Here is a 17,023-nt window from a genome sequence, read left to right on the forward strand (position 1 = left end):
TCAATTTATGGAAACACACTTTTCCTTTCTCTTCTAGCCCGCACTATCCCATTCAGCCAGCCACGCCCGTGGCCCCGCCCACTCTGCTCTCACAGGTACCCCCTGCTCAAGCCCCGCCCCCACTGAGGAGCTCCACCTCCACCTGGCCCTAAGCCCCGCCCTCTAAGCGTCCTTGTACCATTGTACGTCAGCGCGTCGCAGCGGAAGCCCGGCGGCAGCGAATGAGCGCGGGCGGCCGCGGCCTTGGCCTCGTTGTCAGCGCGTGCGCGCGGAGTGCGCGAGTCCCGAAACCCTGGCGGAGCGTAGCGCGAATGGAGGCCTGAGGGCGGCGGGGGCGGGGCGCGCCGCGAGCGGGGGCCGTGGCCGCGGCGGGCGCCGTCTAGAGGAGGCCCGGCCATCCGCCACCACGCAGTCGGGCACGGTGAAACGCAGGCGGCTGAAACCGTGGGCCGCGGCGGCTATGCAGCGACGGCGGCGCGCTCCGCCCGCGGCTCCGCCGGCCCAGGACGACGGGCACGGCGAGGAGCTGGAGGTGCAGTTCTCCGCCGGGCGTTTGGGCTCGGCCGCGCCTGCCGGCCCCCCCGCGCGCGCTACCTCCGAGGACGAGGAGCGGCTGGAGCGCGAGCACTTTTGGAAGGTCATCAACGCGTTCCGCTACTACGGGTAAGGCGCGCCCCCAGCCCGCCGGGCAGCCTCGTGGCAGGCGGGTTCGCGGGTCACTTGCGCGCGCTCCCCGGGGACGGCTTTCCCACTTTTCCCCGGCGCCGCCCGAAAGAGCGTGCACTTTCCTAGAGAAGTGAACGGCGCCGCTGAGTGGCTCAAACCGGATGGTGAAGGGTAGAAGTGATCCCGGAATTCCAAAATGTGCAGTTTGGGAAGGGAAAGACAGCAGGCACCGGAGCTGGCTTTACATTCTTGTAGTCTGAGAGTAAGAATGAAATTTCTTTCGTGGGCTAGGCATGGTTGCTGGACCCTTAAGTATGCTCCGCGTTCTTAGTACAACTTCCTAACTTTAAACGTTTCGTCTAGATAGGTGTTCAGATAGTCTAATCAGACTGGGTAAATGTAGGTCTGAAAGGGTCTTCGTGCGCCTGGATTTTGGGGCAAAGATAATAGATTTATTCTGGTAAGTGATAGAGTCCCCTGGTCGCTGTATTCTAAGCCTGTAGTTGGAACCAGAGAGACGGACAAACTCTTTGTGGGTCAGACTGTTGTAGATGGGACCCTTGTGCTAGTAGTACAGTTGTTTATATATGTAATTCATTTGCCCATCTGTGACCCCCCTCCCCCCCAGGGCGTGGACTGAGCCTTCTCATTTTTAATGTCACGGCACTTGGCAATGTTGTTGAAGCTCAATTTTTAACGAATAAAACATAGTAGCAAAAAGAGGACACCCCGATGCAACCCTCTCCAGTTTTGGCCAGTGCTTACAGTACTTTGTTACTGGTTTGAATTGAGTAGTTATTTAGGATCTGATGGTTACGTTGTAGCAGGTGTGGCAGGAGCATGGAATCCAAAATCTCAATCTTTCCAATTGGAAGTACTTACTGCTTAGCTACACTTCTAGGCTCATGACAGACTGTTTCTTAGATCAAAGATTTTGATGAAATAATTTACTAATTAAACTCAGAAGAAGGGTTATTCTGTGATAGTGGCACATTTTACTATTGAAAAGTAGGAAGAATTTGGGACCTAGTAGACTCCGTTAAACTTAGGCATTTGTGTTCAATTTTAGCATATTGGAGCCAAGAGTTGGTGCTTATTATTAGGTATTGGTATTATTAGGTATTGGGTGGGCCTTTGTCCCTTAGCCTGGGGGAGAGGACCTTTGACCCATCTTGAGTGTTGCCGTATAGAAAAGGATGCTGTGTGCATTTTCTCTTTTCTTTTTTTGGTTTTTCGAGACAGGGTTTCTCTGTAGCTTTTGGTTCCTGTCCTGGAACTAGCTCTTGTAGACCAGGCTGGCCTCGAACTCACAGAGATCCTCCTGCCTCTGCCTCCCGAGTGCTGGGATTGTGTGCATTTTCTAGTTGTAACATGGTTCCCAGTGCTTTCTTTTCTCTTTAACAGTTGAATGTGGAATTGGGTTGGGAGAATTTTCATTAAAGTTTTTCTTTGTTTGTGTGTACTGTCTGTGTGAGACAGTCCAAATCTCTGGAAAAGTAGTGTAACATAAGTAACAAATAAGTTAAAATGCCACTGAGAGGTGAGGGGTATAGCAAGCACTGTGTTGCTTTCTAACATCTTTTGACAGTCTGGCCTTGAAGTGTGTACTGTATACTATACTGTAACCACTACTCACATCTGGACAGATGCAAATTCACTGAAAGTTAGGATTGAGTTGCTCAGTCTCACTAGCCGTCTATCAAGTGCTCCTCCACCTGTTGCTAGTGTACCACGTTAGAGTGTGGATCGATGTCTTTTCATCAGCGGTCAGTTCTGACAGCCAATCCTGTTCTAGACTCCTGGCACATTTTGGAGGGCTTGATTTTACCACTAAATGTTACAGTGAATAAAAGACTTTGATTAAAGATTACTGGGCAAGAAATGCCTTTTGGCTCCTGAGTGTACCAAAAAATCTGGTGTTTGAAGACATTCGTGAAAAGCAGAGTGTCATCAAGTTTCTCTATTTGACCAATGAGGTCTTTACAGATGTTCAGCGTGGAACACATGAGCATTGTGTGAGCTTGGGTGGCTGCTCTAGAAAGAGGCTACAAAATGACCAAATAGCTAGTGGGCCTTAGCTTATAGTTAGTTTCCATAATAGCTATGTTACCCCAAATACAGCATGCTTTCAGCTCTGGTAAAATGCCCCCCCCCCCCGTGTTTTTATTTGTTTTGTTTCTTTCCTAACTTTGTGTGTGTGAGGAGACCATTTTTAGGGCTTATCCATAAACATATGCTGTACCTCATGAAGCTGCAGACCCTCAGCCCAAATCCTTTAAGGATCTCCCAGAGTGCCCTGAAGACAACTAGATTCCCTGGGGGTTAAGGACTGTGCTTCCTTTTATCCAGTTCTGCGGTTACCTGTCGGTTGTCTGAGTAATAAATAGAGTGCACCTCCCCTGCTGCCTGTGTGAGCAACTAGAAGCACCAGCATGCCCAGCATTGGTTTGTTGTTGTTCTTACTGAAATGTGGATATTTGAAAGCGATAAAGATGGAAGTTGTACCTAGAAAAATGACTAGGAGGGCAGGGGACTGTGGGGAGACCTTGGGCGGGGGGGGGGGGGGGGAGACAGCATGCATCTAGCAGCACTCTTGCTCAGTAGCAAGCCCTTGAGTACTCTCTGTGCACTGTGGGGCTGAGGAAAGTCATTCAGAGACCGTGTTAGCTGTGACGATAGGGGGACACAATCCTGGCAGTGATGGCGCACGCCTTTAGTCCGGCACTTGGGAGGCAGAGGCTGGAGAATCTCTGTGAGTTCTACAGAGTGAGTTCCAGGACAGCCAGGGCTACACAGAGAAATCCTGTCTTGGAAAAGAAAGAGGGAGGGAGGGAGGGAGGGAGGGAGGGAGGGAAGGAAGGAAGGAAGGAAGGAAGGAAGGAAGGAAGGAAGGAAGGAAGGAAGGAAGGAAGGAAGAAAAGGGGGGGACACATGCTACTAAAAACCAGTTTGGTGATTTTGGTCACGGGTTTTGAGGTGTGGTGAGAGAATGACAGGACAGCCATTGCCTAGGAATACTACGAAGAAAGGTCTACAATAAGACTGAGCTGCTTAGGGTGAACTTGAAATTGTTGCCATTCTGCTGTTCTCCTGACTTCACTAAGGCAACATTAGAACTATATAGGTATTGATAAAAAAAAGAACTTTTTGAAAATCATTTTGTAATTATTTGAACCTGATAATACTACTTTGGGAAATTTGTTCTCTCTTCCTTTTTTTCCCCCTAAACAATCTGTTGTCATAAGTGAATCTCCCAAGTTAGATAATTTACTTGTAAGTATTAAAGCTATAAAAAGGTGGAGTTTCGGTGTGGACCACATTTAATGAAGTCCTTCTTGCTAGTGGAGAGTCTATAGAGCCCTGAGGTGGTATAGGACATCACATGGTGGAAGGACTGGGAAGCCTCCAGGTCTCCTTTCTTTTTCTTTTAAAGCCACAGTTCTGTCAGATTAGGGGCTACGCTTCAGGTACCATTTAACTTAAATTATTTCCTCTAAATCCTACCTTCAAATACCATAGTTGTCTTACATTTCTAACACCTTATACCTCACAACGAGGATTAAATTTTACTGTGCATTTTTGTGGCTAGTTTCAAACCATAGTAAATACAGATTGTGAACATAAAAAAGTTCACTGCTCAGTGCCCAGTAGTTAGGAAATAGCTTAGTAAACTTTGTTTGCATAAAGTAGAATGTTTAACAATCATTTTATTCATTTTATATTTGAGAACATTTATCCAGCCTGCAAGGATGAAGAATTATAAGTGATTCTTAGACTTTGAGGTGTACCTGAATCAACTGTGAAACTTAGCTAAAAGGCAGATTCCAGCTCGGTAGGACATAGGTCTGGCTGGATGTCCATTCCTAACCTCTTCCAAGAGGTTTGCTGTTATATTTGGAGTAGCTGTTACATGACAGCAAGTCAGACATGGAAAGACAGATACCTCATGTTTTTATGTGTGGAATCTAAACAGTCGTACATAGAAAGAAGAGCAGGAAGTAGTTAACCACCAGATGGGAGCGGAGGGGTGAAGATGTGGTAAATACCACTTTATGTTCCATAATTGTGTGGATCTAGAATTTGTGAATTCGGTCATGAATGAATTTGTCTTTAACAGTTACAAGAGGGGTAAATGTGGAAGGTTAGAAGTAGTTCCTTCTAGAGGAGGGCTTGCTATTTCTTTCCCCGGGGGTAGTTTTACTTTTCTGCTTTTTTTATTTTTTGGTATTTCTACTGTGGATTTGGTAATGTGTAGAAAGTAGGTATGCCTGCTATATTTGCATGCTGTGTTTGCCAGACTGTCACTGTGCTAAACCCAGTGTAAACAACTTGATGGAGGGCAAATGGATTTTGATGCGCTGTTTCAAAGGTTTCAGTCAGCTGTGAGGAATGATGACTGAGCAGAGCAGCTGGTCTCCTGTCAGCCTGCAGTCAGAAAGAATCTGGACAAGATTGCCAAAAGTGTGTCCCCTTGCCCTCCTGCTAACGCCTAGAGTTTCTAGAACCATCCCCAGAAAGTGATGTTAGCTAGAAACCAAGCCTTTTGGTATATGTTTCTTGGGTTTGTTTTGTTTTTCTCTTTTTTTAAGGAAAGGGACTTCATATGTAAATCATAAGAAGTGTTTATGCTCACTAGTTTTCATAACCAGTGAAGGCCAATGAAATGAATAGAGGACTATTATGATACCTACCTTGTGGGTATTGTGGAAATTTATTCCAACCAGTCTGTTATGTATGTGCTTGGTAGTTACTAAATTTCAATAAATGATACTTCCATCATCATTATTTTACCTTGTTTTATCAAGACACTTTGGAGTGTAAAAGGATCCCTTAGTAGTATGACTGGAGGATGGTCCTACTGTCCCCAGTGTCAAAAAAGCAAAGTCCATGCAGCCACTGTCCAGGTGACCTCTAACATCACCCTCAGGCCTCTCTACCAGAATGCCACACGTGCTTTTAGAAACATGGCCGTAGCATGTATGTATAGCATGAGCATTGTCTCTGCTTCTTCACTTTTCACAGAAGGTATTTACATTTGTATTTTACAGATGCATTCGTTTTATTTGTATTTAGAGAATGTGAAGAATGGTACGCCGAATACCTATGAGCCACCACCCCGTTTCCACAGTCCGTCACTCTTGTGACACACACACGCACACACCTATCCTATTCCTTTTTCTCACGAGGGTGTTCTTGAAACATCATTTTCTTGAGCACTCACTTGATGTTTAATATATAAAATGGAGTTGTATATCATATGTCCTTTAATTTGCTGTTTTCAACAAATATTTGCATTGTTGTTTTTTATCTGCTATGGTTGTGGTAGTGCTGTGTTCATTTCTCTGCATTCCACTGTAGAGCTATAATTTCTTCACCTGACCACTGTAATGGGCTTTCTGTGGTCTGTGGTTTTTTTGTTTGCCATTTGACAATGCTGTGGTGAAGGTGACTTGTGTTTCTTGAGTGTGTGTGAAATTATAATTTCTAGCTCGTAGGGCAGATGAAACAGTAAGCTTTACTAAGTATGCTGTTATTTTGCAAGGTGGTGTGCATTCACCATTAGTGTGTAAATTCCGAGTTTTTCCACAGTTTTACCAATATTTGATCTAGTTTGGATTTTTAGATTTTTGCCAGTTTCATTGATGTAAAATGACACTTAGGTGTGAGTATATATTTAGCTTCTAAAAATAAGACTCTCTTTTTTACTTCCTGAATAAGCAATCCCCAAAGAACCATTCTACTTAGGAAGCTTTTGAAATACAAATTGTGAATTTTACATTTGGAACTCTTTAGAATCTTAATTTTCCATTTGCTTAATACTTTGGTATTATATGCTTTGTGTTTTTCAGAATTCAACTTGAACTGGCTTTTAGTTTTTTTCAAAACATATTCTATATTATTACTATTTTGATTCTGGGGATTCAGCTTATACTCCTTAAGCATTCTGGGCAACTACTTTGTCACTGAACTATCTATTCAGACCTTTTTTGTTTTTGTTTTTTTTGTGGGGGGGGGTTTGTTTTGTTTTGTGTTTTTGTTTTGTTTTGTTTTGGAGACAAGGTTTCTCTGTAGCTTTGGAGCCTGTCCTGGAAGTAACTCTTGTAGACCAGGCTGTCCTCGAACTTAAAGAGATCCGTCTGCCTCTGCTTCCCTAGTGCTGAGATTAAAGGTGTGCGCCACCACCACCCGGCTATCCAGACCTTTTCAATGTACTTTTACAGCAACATGTTACTACTTGATGATACAGGAATCTAAGCCAGTTTTGCCCAAAATGTTTAATTTGAAATTTTAAATTATTAAAAGAATTGTAAATTAATCTTTGTTTCCTCTTATTAGTACACATATCTGTTTTTACCATTTTGTTGTTGATTGCTCTAAGAAGTATTCCTCATGAAGAAAAACAAACTTTCTAAGCTGATATTCTTCCGAAGTCAAAGGATAGTAAAAGAGGGCTGTGTCCAGCATAGCTAAGAAGTAGTTATGTGGGATGGCAGTCTTAAAGTGTGGTTGGCCTCTGGTGAGAGTTCTTCTTGACAATTAAAATAAACACCTTTTCTGTTTTAGCACCAGTATGCATGAACGAGTGAAGCGAACAGAAAGACAGTTCCGATCCCTTCCAGATAACCAGCAGAAACTGCTTCCTCAGTTTCCTCTCCACTTGGACAAGATCCGGAAATGCATTGACCATAATCAGGAAATACTGCTGACCATTGTGAACGATTGCGTACATATGTTTGAAAATAAAGAATATGGAGAAGATGTATGTGAAACTTGTTCTGTCTCTCTTCCTGTGAGGGTAACCGTCTGTATGTGTAGGCCTTGAGCAGGTCATCCACTCTACTGAGAGGATGTTTCCATGTGATGAAGCTGGAACAGCATGCTAGAGATTGCATCTGTTCGCTGTTTATTTTTTAAACACCTAGATAATTGGAGGTGCTTTCACGTGATGTTTTCAATCTTATAGTATATAAAGGACTTAATTTTTTGAAAGACTTTACTAACTGTATTAATTTCCCTTGTTGCGTTTTCAGTATCTTCTATTTGTTGATATTCATCTTTCACTTTAAAATTGAACTATTTTCGCTTAAATATCAAGTGCCTGGCAGTAATAGGAACTGAAGTCTCTTTGTATTCACATGGTGGATGGTACAGTTTGGTCAGTCCAGTGTGAGCCATCCGTGCTATTCATCAGTGAGCTGGAGGGAGTGTCTTCCCTCTCTTGGAGGGTAGGATGTCCTGTCTCCATAGCAGCTCAGTGCTGGTCCTTTCCCAAGTAAGGGCTGCTTCACTTTGTGGTCGTTTTATGATTAATGATTCTTCCCTGTTGAGGGTAGAAGTGAGAGCACCGAACGTTTTTCATGAAGGCTCTCAAGCTTCGCTAGAGCCCCTAGGCGAGAGGCTAATCACTATGCACTGACCCACCTGTATCTTAGTATGCTCATTTAATCATATTCAAGATTGACTTTCAGAAAATAATTCTTTTCTTTCCCCTCCCTTTTTAACAGGGCAATGGAAAGATTATGCCAGCATCTACGTTTGACATGGATAAGTTAAAGTCTACATTGAAACAGTTTGTAAGAGACTGGAGCGAAACTGGGAAAGCGGAAAGGGATGCCTGCTATAAGCCAATCATAAAAGAAATCATAAAAAACTTCCCAAAAGAGAGATGGTAAAGTCTGCTGCATTTCTGACCCCTTTCTTTAAGGCGTGTAAGCACTTAGCCACGACATTTCACCTCGTGATTCATTCTCATAGCCGCTCTGTGCCTGCATGTCTTTACATGTCTGAGAGATCTGTTCGTTACTGGATGCTGCAGTTGGGTGAGGTTGGAGTTTTTATGTTCTGTAACATTTACTCTAGTAATATCAAAAAATTTTGAAACTAAAGTTAGAATAAATACTCATAATCAATAATACACACTGCTTTATAAGTTGTTTTTATATCAAAGCAAAAGTGATAGATTTTACTTTATCTCATTATGGCATTCTTAAAAGAAATGAGGGGTCTACTGACCAGAGAGATTTAATTAACTTTTTAACATAGAACCTTTCAGACATTCGGAAGCTCAAGTTCTGATTTTCAGACTAACATTCATAAATGAATACAATGAAATGCATGACCTCAAAGAACTGGTTATTTTGAAATAAAGTTACTGAAATCTTTAAAAAGCAAACTTGTTGAGGGCTGGGGTGGTGCTTGTTACAATACATGAGGGTCTCTGTTTGGATCCCTAGCACCTGCTTAAGAAGCCGGCTCTTGGTAGTCTGAACTGGGAGACCCTATCCTGTCTCAAAAATAAGTTGGGAAGCAACTGAAGAAGACACTCATACATTTCTAATCTCTCTCTCTCTCACACAAACACACAGACACAAATTCATATAAACAAAATATGTATCTTAATTAAACAAATACTGTGCTCCTAGGTACTTTTTACAATGTATTTATTAGATATAATGTATTGATTTGATATAGCCTGGCAGTGGGTATATGTAATATATTAAGAAAATGCTAAATAATTTGTACATTATTTTTCATAAAAATGTGATTCCTATTGGTGATAAAGTCATAGATATTCCTAACTTAACATTACTTATTGCCTGCATTTTGAATTGAAGACAAGTATCAATTAAATATTATTGTAGTTATAATCTGTTTGGGGCTACAGAGATGGTTCAGTAGTTAGAGCCTCTACTTACCGCTCTTGTAGAGGACCCTAGTTCAATTTCCAGCTGATCATTATCAGGTGGTTCACAATCACCTGGAATTCCAGCTCCAGGGGATCCGATGCCCTTTCTGGACCCTGTGGGCGTCGGCACTCATATATGCTTCTTCCCCCACACAAACACATACAATGTATACAATTCAAAGTAGACCATTTTTAAAAAATAATAAAATAAGATCTAACTTTTCCTCATGCTCCTAATGTGAATTTTGTCCTCAGACCCCCGGGATTCATTGGTCCCTGTTCAGAGCTCCCGAGTTTGAGTGTATCCCTTGAAGAATGTCAGTGCCTGTGTCTCTCTTTCTTCTCTCGCTTTGAACTTTTAATTTTGAAATTGCTTCAAAATTATGGTTCATGAATTGTATAACCACCCTCCATACACTCTTTACCAAAATTCATCAAGTTTTGGCATTTTAGAACATGGCTGTATCATTCCCACCTTCTCCATCTTCCAGCATGTGGACGTCCAAGAGCACACACCCAGAATGACTGTGAAGCCTTTTGAGGCTTGCCTTAGTGTCTGCATGCTTTCTTCCTGCCTAGGAATTCACAGTGGCTCTCCCTCCGTAGCCCTGGCTCACCTGGAGCACCGAGATCCCTCCGCCTCTGCCTCCTGAGTCTGGCATTGAAAGTGTGTGCCTCCACCCAGACGCACTTTATTCTTAAGTCTGTTCCCTTTCAGTTCCCAGACTCGGGAAATTGACCCTTGAACACAGTTATGGAGCCTGATGGTATATACTCAGATTTCAGACTTGCCCCGGTAGTCTCCTTAGCACATGTCCTGTCCGCTCTAGAATCTGGTCCACTGGTGGTTCTTGTGAGGCCATCTCCTAGCCTTCAGAGTTTGCAGGCTGCCTTCTACTAAAGGAAGGCTCTTCTCTCTTCTTATATATTTATTTTAGTGACTCATCATTTGTAGTCAGTGAAATCTATTACCATTGTTTTAATTTTGTTGTTCAAATTCCTTTATTTTTTTATGTGTGAAAATATATAAAATGTTTCAGACCCATGTTGTAGTTTCCTGTGAGGTGTGGCTATTTCTCCAAGGATTTGATTTCTTGTAATTTGAGATGCTATCCAGAACCCCACAACAGATATGGGGTCTCTTTGTTATTACTCAGATGTCATTTGCTTTTGGGCATCTGCTGCACAGATACAAACACATATTGATACTTAGTGCTGAATTCCTCTGTGGTACACATGGTCTGTCTCTTCAATTAGATGCTTTAACTTTATGCTTTTCTGAGGCAGGGTCTCACTGTAGCTCATGAACTCATGCTGGCCTTGAATTTATCCTCCTGTCCAGATCCACCTCCAGAGTGCTAGGACTATGGGCCTGTGCTGTTACATCTCAGCGCAGTGTAGTTTACAGTGATTTTTTTTTCTTTTCATTTGTTTTTGTTTTTTAGTCACTACCCAATAACCCCAACATCTGTGTTGTTCATGAGTTTCTTTTGAAAACTTCCTTTATTTTCTTGAGTTTTTGCATTAACAATTTTGTTTTAGTGGGACATTTATGTTTAAAAAAAGTGAAGATTAGCATAAAAAATTAATCAAAAATAAATGACGTTTTGCTTTTTCTGTCAGGACACTAGTATAGAGGGAAGGGTAAATAGTTTGTCTTAAATTTCTGAAATACTTGCAAGTATTTATTGCTTCAGACAGTCTCTTAAAATTTTTTTCTATAGGCTGGAGAGATGGTTCAGAGGTTAGAGCACTGGCTGCTCTTCCAGAGGTCCTGAGTTCAATTCCCAGCAACCACATGGTGGCTCACAGCCATCCATAATGAGCTCTGGTTCCCTCTTCTGGTGTGCAGGCATAGATGCAGACAGAATACTGCATACATAATAAATAAATAAATCTTTAAAAAAAGAAAAATTTCTATAAACCTTGCATCAAGAAATAAATACAGGATTATTGCCTCTTTTTAGAGAATCAACTGGTTTATAAGGTTTTGGGTTGTATTTCATCTACTTCATACACATTAACTTCAGCATCTTCCTGAGACAGAGTAAAAGAAAAATTTTGTAACAGTAAGTAGTTACTGGTCTCTTACATAAAAACAATTACTACGTCAATAGTAAATCAGCTACTGTGCACACAGGAAACCATCAGCTTATTAAGATGTCATCTACAAAGGCTAGGAGCAGGATATTTTGTTGCTGAGTCAATTTTAAGATAAAATGCTTGACTATCTTCCATGTTTAGATACCTCTCTGTCTGTGTGTGTATTTTCAGTGCTATTCTTTAAAATCATAAAAATTTGGGCTTTCTGAGTTTTTTTCCTCCCAAAGTATTTTCTTCCTTTTATTTTTTTAAGTTACCATAAAACATAATGGGTTTCTTTATACATTTTCATGCATATATGTCAGATACGGCTCTTACTCATTCACTTCTCCATTATGTCCTGTAGTTTATTTTCAGGAGAATAAACATCATAGAAGTCATGGTGTAAATGCTTGTGATCTTTTGACATTTTGGACTGTACTTTCTGAATAGGATCTAGCTTTCTTGCAGACTTTTTTTTTTTGGTGGGGAGGATTTCCATATGTAAGATATCTTGCAAAAAGTCTTTATTTCTTCCTTTCCAACTTGAATACCTTTTATTCTTTGTTTTTGTTCTGCGCTGGGGGGAATTTTCTCTTTTCAATACTATGTATAATACTAACTGTAGAGTTTTCATAATTCTCTTTTTCTTGTTGAATAATTTCCATCTTTATTAGAAAGCATGTTGGATATTAAATACCTTTTGATTCTATTGAAACAACCTTGCAGGTCTTCTCTACCAACCCCCCATTTTATTAAATTCTCATTTTCTTGTTTTAAACCACCTTTGCCTTTTTGGGATAAATCACATTTGGTTATGGTAAATGATTTTCTAAGCATATTATTGGGCTAGATTTGCTAATATTTTGTTTGGGGTTTCTACACTCATTTATTATAAGGGATAGTGGCCAACAGTTATGTTTTCCTAGGGGTAAGCATTTACTTTCTATCCGTATGACCTTGAGACGTTTACAGCTTGTTTTTTATTCTCTGAAAGATAGGGAGCAATCTTCAGTAAGACTCATCTTGAAGACTTTACTTCAGTTCTTCAAGACTGCTGTAGTCAGTCATCAGTGCTACTACAGGTTATCTGCCTATGTGCTGCACGTGGACCCTACCAATGAGTTACACTCTAGCCTGAGATTTTTATCAGTGGCAGTTCACGAAGGATCCCACAGCTAGTAGAACAGTGACCTAATCTCTTATTAACTTTTTATAGTTTTTGTAATTGCTTTAAAGTTCATGAACCTTTATGAACATCATTGCTTCTATGGAGATATTATTTGTTTTAAAGTTTCTAGTTTTTATTCCCTTTGAATGTCATCAGTACTTTGCTCACTAAAGTACTAGATAATGGCTTCTTTGAAGTCTACGTATCCCTGAAAATTCAAAGTGTCTTTGTCTCTGAAAGTAGATTGCAAAGTAATGCTCTTTAAAATTTGAGTGTACCAAAGCTTGAATGAATTTCAAGTAGAAATTTCAAAGTAGAATGAATTTCAAAGGCTCAAAGATCAGATGTTTATGTCAGCATAAATTACAACATATTTATAATTTTATTCATACTCAGATTCTTGAATAATATATGCTATTCTGTTTAATCAGCCTTTCAATAGTAGCTTATCTAAAAACCTGTGTCATTGTTAAAGGTGGGGTAAGCTTGCACACTCACTACTGTCTTAACAGTTATCTTTCTGCTGTTACAGTGTTGCCAGTGTAAGCAGGTAAATGGATGAATGAACTCTAGGTGGTTCTAGTAAATTACATAAAAAATAAAAGAAAAAGGCATTTTTCAGTAGGTAAAAGATTTCAAAGCTGAGGTTAAGAAGGGTGTGAACCTCTAATACTGCTCTCCAGCCACCCACTTTCTCCCCTGGAAACAATGTTACAGTTGTGGTAAGGATATGCCTACACACACTTATAAACTTTATATGGCATATGTAGGTCAGGGGAGGGTGTTTATTCCCTCCAGTTTTAGACCCAATGGAAAAGTTGTGTATTTCCTTTTATATTATTTTGTCTTGTTTTACTTAGATTAGTTGCCTTATTGTATTGTAGCTAGAGAAAGTTAAACAGTGGGGTCATATTAAAGTCATAGGTTTCCCATAAAATGTAAACCCCATGGCCAGGTGTAGGTGTGATGTCATGTCCCTGTGTCCTACACAGCTGAGGTGGCATGGTGGTGAATCTGAGGCCAGCCTTAATCGCACAGCAAAACCCTGTTTCAGAGAAGGAAAAGGACCTGGATGAGGCACATTAACTACAGCCATTCAGAGTCTGGGTTTGTTCTGGATAAAGTGTTGTCATCTGGGTCTCAGATGGTGCCACAGCAGGCATAAGAACTTGATGTCCTTATTTATACTTGAGCTGGATTTGACTCAGTTTCAAATGCCTTTCCTTACTGAGATTTCAGTGATGGCCGTTCTGAGATGTCCATGAAAGATAGCATGTCTAACGGATATGCATAGAACTTTCTGAACCTGATCATTACAATGTTTTATGTAAACATTTTTATTTTTCCTGTTTGTCCATGTTTGGGAATAATGTGCTTCAGTTTTTTAAGTACAAAATTTGAAGGCACAGATCAAATTCTGCAAGGATCTGTGTGTTAATGAAATACCTTCTACATTTTACCAAATGCCAGATCACTCGTCTCTTTGCTTTGGTTTTACCTAAAAGTGGTTTTCTATGCTGATATTGGAAACAGTTAACATTGAAGTTATCAGGCAGTACCATCTCTTTTTATTTTCGTTTAAAATCTAAGTTTAGCTGGGCGTTTAATCCCAGCACTGGAGAGGCAGAGGCAAGTGGATCTCAGTGAGTTCGAGGCCAGCCTGGTCTACAGAGTGAGTTCTAGGACAGCCAAGGCTACACAGAGAAATCCTGTCTCAAAAAAAAAAAAATCTGGGCTTATCAGAATGTGGTGGCTTGAACATCATTAATCCTAGTATTCAGTAGGGAGAGGCAGGAGGAGCAACACAAGGTAAAGGCCACTGTGGTATAGCCTGTTTTAAGCTAGCCAAGCTAAGTATTGAGACCATGTCTCAATCAAAAACATGAGCACAAGGGTAGTGTAACACTAAGCATTTGGTAGAATAGTATGTATTGAAATTTTCACCCAAACAAGCAAACAATAAAGAAACACCACAAAACAAATGTTCCATTTTTCCAAGTGTCTGCTGGTTCAAGCTATAAAGTACATAAATGTGAAGGAAAGACATTTGGGCCTGTCTTAAAGGCTCAGAGGTTTTATTATAAGAACTATTTTTTTTGTTATTGTTGTTTTAAAATCTTAGTTGATGTGCCTATTTTAAGACAGTTTAGGATGATCTTTTTAATGAGTGTGTCAGTATTTACTGTACTCCAGAAGACGGTGGCAGATGGACTTGGCGAAAATTTTATTTTCTTATACTTTTTAGGAAAATACTGTTTTAAAGAACCATTTTATATTTATATTAAAATAAAGATTTAAATTATTTTTATGAAGGGATTTATTAGCTTAAGGGAATCCATTTTAAAAGAGAAAATGGAGGAAATATAGAGTGCAATTGTATAGATAGAGTAAAGAACATTTTCTCTATTCTCAAAGTCTTCTTGACTAAAAACAGGTATGTCTTTTAGACTTCACTCAAATCAAATTTCAAATGTTCATAATTCTAGAATAATACCCCAGTGATAAAACTGTCTAAGATTAAGAAAAGAAAATGACATAAATTGGTATAAAAGGAATATGACAATCTCACAAGAAAATTCAAATCTAAAAAAAAATCTATGTTAAGAAGCCATTTTTCATATAGTTTATTACAAAATTTGAAAATTAGGGAGCAGTGAAGCTGTGAAGAAACATTTTTCTTGTGAAAGAAAAAAATTATTAAAAATTTTATGGAGGACAATTTGGTGGTGCTTCTCATGTTTCTTAAAAGTCTTTCTTAGAGTTCAATTTTGTTGAATCTGATTTGCAGATATACTTCTGTACGTGGAAACTATTCTAATAATAATAATACCAACTATTAGAAGTAATGTAGTTGCCTGTAATTTATTTATTTTTGTTTTTCCCAGACAGGGTTTCTCGGTGTAGCCCTGGCTGTCCTTGTCCTGGTATAGTGTTTTAATAGTTTGTTTATATAGACCACCATTCAGAATTTATGTAAATATGCAGGTTCTAAATATAAGGTCCATAAGTAATTTTAAATGCTTTGAAATAGTGGAAACAGATGAAGTCAATAAACTAAATTTCCAGAATATTTCTACCACCAGGGGTCAGCCAAGTGTCACTCTGCTGATACCACAAAACAAAGTACAGTGTGTTAGAGTTTGCTAATTTGTAAAGGAGAAATAATACAGTTAAATAAAGCTCTGTCAAGAGTATTTATTGTTGGTAAATAACCAGTCTGCTTGTGTGTTTAGTTTTGTCCTAGTAGGTCCTCCTCTTCTTCATGCCTGTCTTGAATGAACTGCTGAGGATCCCCTCATGTGTCAGGAGTTGCATTTGTTGTAAATGCACCTTACTAACTTGGTCAACTTGCTACTTTTTTGCTGAGAATCTCAAGCAGGCAACCCACATTTTATATATCTATCTGTTCTGGTTTTTCAAGTTTTAAAACCACCATATCTGTTTTAAGTTGTTTCTTTTCTCCATGAAAACAAGGAATGCTCGAGACTTCTTAAAGATTCATATCAGCATGTATACCTTTGGGGGAAACATCTAGCTAATATTACACATTTAGGAAAACCTTCTTGCCATTTCCCCCATTCCTTGTTTGGTTCTTGATCAATCATATTTTAATTCTACTAAATTTGTTCTAAGACCCTTTGAAAATACGTTGTTTGTCATAATATGAATAGTTTGAAGATCTTCAGTAGTGTTTGCTAATTTGTGAGGCAGGGTCTTGATATATTCTGTATTTTGGGTTTTTTTAAAATATTTATTTATTATGTATACAATATTCTGTCTGTGTGTATGCCTGCAGGCCAGAAGAGGGCACCAGACCCCATTACAGATGGTTGTGAGCCACCATGTGGTTGCTGGGAATTGAACTCAAAACCTTTGGAAGAGCTGGCAATGCTCTTAACCTCTGAGCCATCTCTCCAGCCCCATATTCTGTATTTTGTGTCTTAGTGCCTTTTAATAGCAATATATACACTTAAAATGATTCCTTTTGGCACAAAGTTCATGGTTCTGGTTATAAAGCTAATATTTCATAAGTTACTAAATTGTTGTTGTTGAATTTTGTTTGTTTCTTTAAAGACACAGTTTTCATTGTGTAGACCTGGCTGGCTTGGAACTCATTACGTAGCCAAGGATGGCCTCAAACTCACAGTCGTCTGCCTGCCTCTGTCTCCTGAGTTCTGGAATTGAAGGTGTGTGCCCATTCCTGACAGATGTATTATTCAAACATGTGTTCCATAAATTGATACAGAAAATGAAATTACCGCGGGCTAATTCCTTTGGGACTACATTTGTAGACTGAATTTTCAAGTTCCCGTAAGTTGTTTACGTGCGTGTGTGTGTACACATGCATGTGGATGGAGGCCAGAGGTAACTTTGATGTCTTTCTCGGTTGTTCTTCATCTTTTTTTTTTTAGATCGGA

At 39.9% G+C, this 17,023-nt stretch overlaps 1 protein-coding gene across 1 annotated transcript in view; it reads left to right on the forward strand.

Annotated features, from left to right (window-relative positions):
• The first annotated feature begins 266 nt into the window (after positions 1 to 266).
• Positions 267 to 17,023, forward strand: part of Carnmt1 (carnosine N-methyltransferase 1) — a 33,307-nt gene continuing 16,550 nt past the window's right edge. The window contains exons 1-3 of the mRNA XM_075973661.1: positions 267 to 663; positions 7,231 to 7,426; positions 8,172 to 8,335. Coding sequence (XP_075829776.1) covers positions 461 to 663; positions 7,231 to 7,426; positions 8,172 to 8,335 — 563 coding nt within the window. The 5' untranslated portion in view covers positions 267 to 460. The remainder of the gene's footprint in view (positions 664 to 7,230; positions 7,427 to 8,171; positions 8,336 to 17,023) is intronic.

This window comes from Microtus pennsylvanicus, chromosome 5 (genome assembly GCF_037038515.1).
Source record: "Microtus pennsylvanicus isolate mMicPen1 chromosome 5, mMicPen1.hap1, whole genome shotgun sequence".
Classification (NCBI taxonomy): Eukaryota; Metazoa; Chordata; class Mammalia; order Rodentia; family Cricetidae; genus Microtus; species Microtus pennsylvanicus.